The 8734-nt window shown below is 43.2% G+C and overlaps 1 protein-coding gene across 1 annotated transcript; it reads right to left on the reverse strand.

Moving 5' to 3' along the window:
- Positions 1-8284, reverse strand: LOC107216795 (venom peptide isomerase heavy chain-like). The gene is made up of 5 exons (XM_015654082.2): positions 8240-8284; positions 7853-8132; positions 729-1056; positions 313-628; positions 1-168 (listed from the first exon to the last, which is right to left on the reverse strand). The coding sequence occupies exons 2-5, from the start codon at positions 7875-7877 to the stop codon at positions 1-3; spliced, it is 837 nt and encodes a 278-aa protein (XP_015509568.2). The 5' UTR covers positions 7878-8132; positions 8240-8284.
- Between the last annotated feature and the right edge of the window lie 450 nt (positions 8285-8734).

An 8734-nucleotide genomic window follows, 5' to 3' on the forward strand; every position in this document is an offset into this window, starting at 1 on the left:
TTAATGGTTTAGCATGATTTTATGAATCCATGGAACGTAAGCCGACACTCGCGTGTAGACCGAAGGCGCGTTCCGACCTCCGCAAGGAAAGAGTCCCCAGGATACGACGCCCACGATCTCCGCTTGGCCGAAGGCGTTGACCACCACCAAAGGACCCCCCGAGTCTCCCTGGAGAGAACAATCACCGGATTGAAAATTTGGTCCGTCGCTTGTTTAATCTGCCGCGAAAGCACGTGAAAAGCCTTTGTTTCAACCAGGCCATGCGTGCTGACACAGTTTCATTCTAAGCGTTTGTATTGGTGAAATACTAACCTTACAAGCGGACTTTGTACCGTCGAGAGGACCGGTGCAGATGTTTGTGGGATGTAAAGGGTTTCGACCCTCGTGACGCAGAGCCTTGTCCAAGGCGCGTTTGCAAATCTCGTAGTTTAGAATGGGGAGAACAGCCTCCTGCAGAGTCGTCGGTTTGTTTAGGTCTCTGCCGCGACCGATGCTGCCCCATCCCGTCAGCATCGCGTTACCCCGAGGAATGGACTCCGGATAGGGAAGGCTCACCGTTGCGACGAAGGGGTTCAGCTCGAAGGGTTTTTCCAGTTTCATAAGCGCGATGTCGTACGGCGCGACGGTGCTGAAACCGAACAACGCGGTGGAGTGACTCTTCTCAAGTTCTCACCTTGGAAGTGGGCGGGAGTTTTTCAACGCGTATGGCTCTCGTCACATCTTTTTACCCCGAGTAACCTGGATAAATGAAGCTCCTCGTGACGAGGCAGCTCTGCTCCGTTTCCTCGGTTGTTCCGAGCTTATACTTTCCGGCGAGGACAAGAAACCGTCCCGTGGGATGCCGAGGGGACAGGGTCTTGCAGTGCGCGGCTGTGAGCACCCATCCGGCCGTCAGAAGGCTGCCTCCGCACACGTGGCGCTGCTCCAACCCCCGAATCGGGTCGCCCCAGTGGATGGAGACCTGCCACGGGTGAAGACCTTTCTTCGCGTTCATCCCGCCGACTATCCTCGTCGGCCTTTCCGCCAGCAGTGAGAGCTCGAAGACCATAGTCGACGCTGCCGGGCGAGAAATAGGAAACAAAAAAAAAAATATAAAGTATAAAATGTTGATTGGAGTTACAGCTGCAAAAGTTATCAGTCTTGTCGACAGTTTGGATGAAGTTAATGGGCGCAACTTGGATTACTTGAATGTTAGTTCAGCGATCGATTAACTCTCTGAGAGCGAGACCCGAAACGAAACGTTTAAACATTAAGACTGGCACGGGTTACCTGTGAGTTCAATTTTTAATAAGATCCTCAATGACATGGCATTCGAGCGATAAAAAGGCAATTTGTTAAATTGCTCGGCGAGTTTTCTCCCGGCGGTCCAGAGACCACATTTTCAAGAGAAACATTTACAATCCTGTAAATCTTTGACCTTCGTATAACCATAAAATTCCAACTGTGTTTTTATTGCCTATCTCGGTCTTATAGTTTCGCGGATATAATTATACTTGTACGCGTTTTATGTCGCAGAGATCACTTGACGCGAGTAAAAGATCGCACAGATTATTTAAAACACAGCAATATTTGTGAGTGAATTATCGCCGGTAAAAATGATCAAGTCAAACACGATGAACCTACAGCGTGTGTTTCATAGGATATAACCAGCTTCCGAATCACTGTTTATGCATGGAAAATATCAAAATTGGAGCGATTGATTTACTGAAAAATATTCCTACCGTTTTCTTCGGCGCACAGTCCACGAAAAATCACAAACACAAGTATGAAAATTCTATGAGGAAACATGGCAGAGTATTAAGAAACACGACGCGCTACGCGTCAACAAACTCGGCCAAGAGGCTGTGAATGAGTTGCGTTGTTAACGCGTTCGCTCAACCGCGATCCTGAAGGAGAACGCGCCGCTTCGTTTCTATAGGGAGTATCAAGAAATGCGGATGCGGAAGTGATCCGCAGACACGTTTGTCGCTCTCTTATCTAGTCAATACGTTATAGTTCACCTTATCCAAGACCAGATCCAGATCCGTCGATTTAAACTGGTGGGACGAGCGTATAGAGCAATTGTGCAGACAGACCCCGTTAGAAAAGTAGTCTCGCAGCGGTTTCTTTCCTTTCGGTACGCTTCCGAGTGCAGAATTTGGAGTTACCAATGTCGTCTATTTAAAAGTATCTCGTTCCGGTCAAATGATTGATGTATCTTCCCAATTTTTACCGAGCTTGCGAAACGAGCTGGGATCATGTTCTCATTTTGTATTTGCCATCCGCTTGACTGTCACGAATTTCTTATTTCCAAAAGTTTGAATGAATTTATCGTCGCGGATTGCGATTGAATGGATTGATCTGTAAGTAGTTGATTACGATAAGGAATCGGATGTTGCTGTTTGAATTGCATGAAATAAATTATTTGTTAACGTGAAGGTGAAACACTTTCGTTCTTCTGTCGATTGCATTGGATTTTCTGTGTCACATCATTTCGATGTATAAGATCTGATAACTCTCGGATTCTCGGTACTAAACGTACGGCGACAAGGTTTACTGATCTACTTAAACTGAGACTATTTCATTGTAGAATTACAGGATGGACTGTCAAGCACCGTTATAACTTCCTTTCTCGACAGTAATGTTATTTAATTACACGGGAGAGCCTCCAGCGTTAATGGATGTTCTGGATTGAACGTGAACCTGACAGAACCGTTATTTGCGGCCGTTTACACTCGCGAATTGATTCCTTTTCGAGTCAGCGGTTATATCGTTTAAACGGAGTATACACGTGCAGAGTTGATTTGTAGGAACGTCGGACAAATCCGAATCTCCGATTGCTTACGCAAATTGTTTTACGATTGACATGAGGGTAAACGCAGGTAGGTACGCTGTACCAGCTGTTATTTGTATGTTTTTTTTTGAATTGTAGAAACAACAGAAAAAAAGAGTTTAAATCAATCAATCGTCATGTCATGATTCAAATCTGATGTGAGAATTGAAATTTTACTAATATTTGAAAGAGTAAAATAATTATCGAACAATTTAAACAAACTAAATATTACGGCACTTGTTACAATATTCGATTTAAAAAATATTCTACAGGCAGATGATCAATTATCGATTCTACAAATGGATAACAAATAAACGCGGTCGCGATAGCAATTAAAGGTTAATTGAATTTTGTACGAAAATTATAACGAATTTACGCTGCATATGAAGCGTGCGAATCTGTCGATGACACCAAATTTTATCACGCACGTATGAATCCCATACAGCCAGAAGGTGAAATTCGCGATTAAAAATTTAGCCAACGCCGAAAAGGTACTTATCTGAAATTCGGAAATATAATAATTGTAGAAATTATTTTGCCTCCGTATATATTTTCTGCAGGTTAAGCTGCTCACGAACCGAAAATTATACACAATCCGTTGAAACACAGTACATTATGACACGCCAAGGTGTGGTGCTTTCAACTATTTCATGAAACGCCGCTTGTTGTTGTTACTGGCGAAACGGGGGAGGTGGTTTCTCACGTTGTTCATCGTGCCGCACGTGGCAGGTTGCAATTCCGCCTCTTGGCGTAACGTTAATTAATTTTCAACGGGCTGAGAGAGTTCGCTGTTCTCCAAGTCGTTCACTGTCGCGACATTGAATGCGGAATCGAATCAGTCCGTACCTGAATGCCCATATTCGTTCAAGCGCGAAAAAAAAGCGACGGACACTTTCTGCGAGAAAAGTGGTTTGACCACCGGTTGAAAATCAGTTCACGATTACTTTTTAACCGGGATTAACGGTCTTGGTATCCGAGAAAACACCAGAATCACTCGCCTTGCGCCATTTTACAGAAAGAGAATATTCCCCGGGTATTGCCCGGTATTCGTTTAAATATTTATGAACTCTCGCTGAAACGGCAGAGTTTTTTTTTTTTTTTTTCTAATTCCTGTGCCATCAAAGGCTCATAGCTTTGACGATGTTCACGATATTGTGCGGATTTAGTGGATTTTCGCAGTTCTTGAACGTCCGATGTTTTCGATCCTTCTGCCGGTGCAGGTCGTGGACTAAAAAATTTTTGTCAATTAAGAGTAAGATGGCCGGAGATGAATCTGATGAAGACTTGTTACCGCTGATACACTTTGGTTCTCATTCACTGTCGAGGTGCACGGCTAACAGCGGATTTCGTCGACATTATTTAAATGGTTCATAGTTTTGAAACTTTTAGTATCACTCACCTGACGGGACGGCGGGCGAAGAGATGCTGGAGTATCCTTAAGCAACGCCGGCGTCTTCACATACGCCAAAGCTATAAAGACAGGCTAGAGCCGAGAGAGTGCATCTAATACTCTCTTAAATATGCATCCAAGACGCAAATGCTATTTCTTATGAATGTGAATTTGCTCCTTTTTGCCTCTACCGGCTATCCTTCCTGCTCCCCTTCTTCCTGTAGGATATTAAACAGCTACGACCTCTACAGATCTCTAGCAAACTATGTTCAGCGGAATGCCTTGATATTAGATTGGAAGCCGAAATTCGAAATGTTATTAAATATAATGAACTATCTGAGACGTATACTGAGTCTCCTGCGGACGTGCTCGCGATTTCAAGCAGCTTTCGGTAACAAATCTAGGATTTTCTACGCAAGGGGAAGTGGTGAAAGTATCATAAATTTTCTTTACTGGTTAAGAAACAACTCATTTTCACAAATGAAATATTAAAGGAAATTTAACAGTTTACGGGTAGTTGTGAAAACCAATCGCTAATCAGGCACTCGAAATTCGGGTTGCAAATCGATTCAGAGCAATGAAACACGCGAGAGAATATTGATTTTTATCGCCATTATTACATTGATTTACTATTTCTGTTTCCTCGGACTGTACGAGGATAAGCTTCCATTGGGTTTGTGTTGCTCTAAATACGTACTTATTACTGATAATACTTAACAATACCTTACAAGCAACTTATCACGAGAATTGCCTTCAAAGAATTTTGTCTAGACGAAAGGTTCGGTCTGCACCGATTTACAAAATCCATGCAATCAATTATACTAGGGTGTGTTCAGAAAGAATGAGTATAGCAGATTTAGTAATCCCCTGTATTAACGCATTCCCACGAAAATGTCTATAAACTGACTGTAAAAAATGCTAAATGAACGGCACGGAGCTTTTATCGCGTTGCAAAAACTAAGACGATGCTTAAGATAGTCAATATTTGACGGGTAGGCAAGGCCGCTGAAATATTTCATGGTAATTTTACCAAAAGGAGGGATTATCCTAGCCCGTCTACGTCTTTAAACGATTCTCAGATCGAAATTCTAGTCCAGAAAAAAATTAGAACGCTCGTGACACGGATTTGAAATCATCTAAATAAGCTTTTGAAAATTGCGTTTATTTTTGATTTATTATTTTTGCCACGGAATGATACGTGATTGGAAAAACTGATGCACAATTTTGATCATGCGAATTGTTATTCCTACTTTGGCCACTGTCTGTACGTTAAATGATCCATTTTATCATCAGGTATATTTATTATGTATCTGCTTACTTCAGCCCCGATTTGACGTTATGTAAACATCGATTTTCGAATTTACGTCAACGTCGTATTGCTCATACAGCAAAGCTTTGCATGATAAATCACGACTCTGCTCTTTTAGTACAGCTTCTCGCTTCTATTTTTCTAACTGACTAAAAAAATCAACAATCATGCAGCGAGTTAACCAGCATGCTTTGCGTGTATTCGTCCGCCCCACGGGATTCTAATTATTGAGTACAGCGCGAAAATGTTTCAGCAAACGACCGCGCCAATAATACCCTAGCTTTTCGGCGCGCGCATACGAGTTCACGCTCATTGAAAGGGCGCAGTTTTTCATTAAAACCGTTGGCCTGCCCTAGTTCCGCAGAGCCGCAGTCTTCCACCCGGTCTAACGCGAACAAATTACAACACGCCCCTGCATCCCAACACGCGATGGTTGTATGCATTTTTCCTTTTTCCTCCACCCGTTTCTCACCCTTCGAGCTCAGCACCGTCCGCCAATTTCATGACGAGCCACGAGAGGGTGGAAGAAGGAGAAGGAGGGCAAGGTGAATTTTCAGACAATTGACCTCGCTTCCAACAGTTAACTCTTAAAAGTGAGAAAACACGATGGGACGAATTTGCAGTAACAGACGATGTGTCGGCGTAGACGCCGTGAGTTTTTTTTGCGGACTTTCGTTTATTTCATTAAATACCTACTTGAGACAGGCTGATTCATTCACTCGTTCGTTATTTGTACAGCAATTCTTATAACGTCTGAGAAGGGTAGAATAATTATTTTTCGTTTCATTTCGTTTTTGTTTGTAGAAATTGAAAGTTTACGAGTTGTGTTTGCTCGAAGAGTATAGAAAAAGGGTCAATCTGACAAACTGCTATGTATGGCTTGGTGGGATGAGATTCAGTGCAGTGGATTACGACCCAGGATATATTCCGTGTACGGACGATTTATATCGGGCGGCTAAATTTCATGGCGAATGAAAATAGCGCGGGTTTCGCCGAGGGGATGACCCGCAGAGCCTGTGCAACTGCAGCTATAGTGGAACGAAACAATATCAAATATAACCCTGCCATTTGTCATTCTGAAGAAACGGTACCAAGTTGGCAAAGCCGCACGTACGTCGCTTCGCCGCGTTTAAATAAAATCTCATAAAGGCACCCCCCCTGCAAGAGCCTGGCCATCGCTTAATGGCATACTTTTTAAGATTGCCTCCAGGGTGATTCCCGCTTCGTGTACATCATGTAAGTCGATGCAGGGGTGCTTTAAGGGTTTGGCGACATGCGTGCGTTATATCGAGTGGAATTCGATCGCATAAGTCACTGGAGGGGGATTTTAACGCACGTCGATCGCCGTCTGGGCGTTATTGGGTGCGTCGGTGTGCCCCTCGTACGGTTGCTTTGCCTTCTTTTTTTTTTTTTTTGACTTTCTCTATATTTTCACCGGTGGGGTGAGACCGGTAGGTTGAACGGTATTTTAAATCCAATGGTGCGCGCTACTAGCCTCGCAGACTTCTCAGTCGTTGCGCTATTACTGCCGGGGAATTTTACGTCACGCATTATTCAACGCCGACTTAATATTATCAGAGGCATTGAAAAGTTAACATTTCAGACTTTTCCGTAAACATATCCGTTACTGAACTGTAAGTGTTATTTGAGATAGCAATATACCCGTGCACGATAATGTTGCCCATTGCGAGCAAGTTTTCATACTTTTGAAAAAGAGATCCGAGTATATATTTATCATCTCAACGATGTATTTCGTACTTCCTCTACGAATTGTTGTACCGTCGAAATATCTACCATTAAGAAGACGATTTGGCAGATAGCTGAAGAAAGCAGGCTACGCGCGATGCGCGATATTTTGCGAAACTGCTCGATACCCTAGAATATGCAGGATAAATCGTTGCAGCGCTTGATCAGCAATCGTTCGAGTCTCAATACCGATGCGGTGGATGCAGGGCAACGATTAGCGTGTTCTTTACATAACCTCTGCGGTGACGTTAGTTAAGTTCAAATTAGCTGCAAATCCCTGAGTTGCACTTTGCTCGGTGCAGCATTGTACCAGGTGTCATCATCCTGACGGGTTAATTTCGTAACGAAGATTTACGGACGCGTTTTGTCAACCGACAAGTAACAGCTGAAGTACGGCGGATAGAAAGTTTATCAGAATGTAGAAGAGAGACGCGTGTTAAGCGTTACAAGACGTATATAATACAGCTGTAAATGATGTTTCATTTGAATTGTTCTTGGAAATGGAAAACGAAAACAGCGGTACATTACTTCCGAACAAGCAGATTCTTTTCGTTCCAACGATAATCAACAGAGCAATTGAGCTTGCTTCACTGACCTTGTGGCAATTGGTGTCCGGTCATCCCAGCTCCCAGCTCCTGGATAAAAGGGGGATTCCCTTCAGATGACGGAATCCCATTAGCACCCTCATTGTTTAGCGGGCGGGAGAAGTAACTAAGGCTTAAAGTACCGGCCTGGCTTAGATTTGCGTTAATCTCCAGCGAGCCTCCGTTGGGTAGCTCACTTCCTGTAAAGAGCCGATCGATGTTGTAGCTTCGTCGTCGTGATTCGATGCGGCCAATTGGCCACAGTCCTAAAACCCTCGTAAGACTGATTTACTTGGGGTAAAAAAATTGGGGTCAGTTTTCGCTGATTTTCCCTGCAATTGATTAATTAAGCTTATAACCTGGCAAGACCAGTGTATTTTAGCAAATTGCATGCTTACAGATTACGAAATGACATTCCTTCAATCGGACGATCTGTAACCAAGTAGTCGTGGCCATAATTCTCACCAAAGCATTTATTCTGGAGAACGATACATCAACATGATTCATCTACATAAATCACACACAATTAGTTAAAGTTACTTCGCCACGCGAATGTACACACGGGGTTAAAACGGAGGGTAAGAAGCATGGAGCGTTGATGGAAAATCTGCAAATCGAGGAGAAAATTGGAAAAGTTCAGCGATTTAGTGTATGCTACATTGGCCTCGCGAGACCCACTCATTTTTTCAGCACGACGGCTTAGTTTTATTTTTACGTTATCTAGCGCAGGGGATCGCTCACCTATGACGTGAAGATACTGGCTTCCACACGAATCCAAGTAGATACGAAAACTTTAAATCACACTCGGTTATATCTCGGAATGAGTGATGAAAATGAATTCGATTATTTGTAAACGCAATGTACGACGAGTTCAAGAAAGAACGTAATAGTTG

This window comes from Neodiprion lecontei, chromosome 4 (genome assembly GCF_021901455.1).
Source record: "Neodiprion lecontei isolate iyNeoLeco1 chromosome 4, iyNeoLeco1.1, whole genome shotgun sequence".
Classification (NCBI taxonomy): domain Eukaryota; kingdom Metazoa; phylum Arthropoda; class Insecta; order Hymenoptera; family Diprionidae; genus Neodiprion; species Neodiprion lecontei.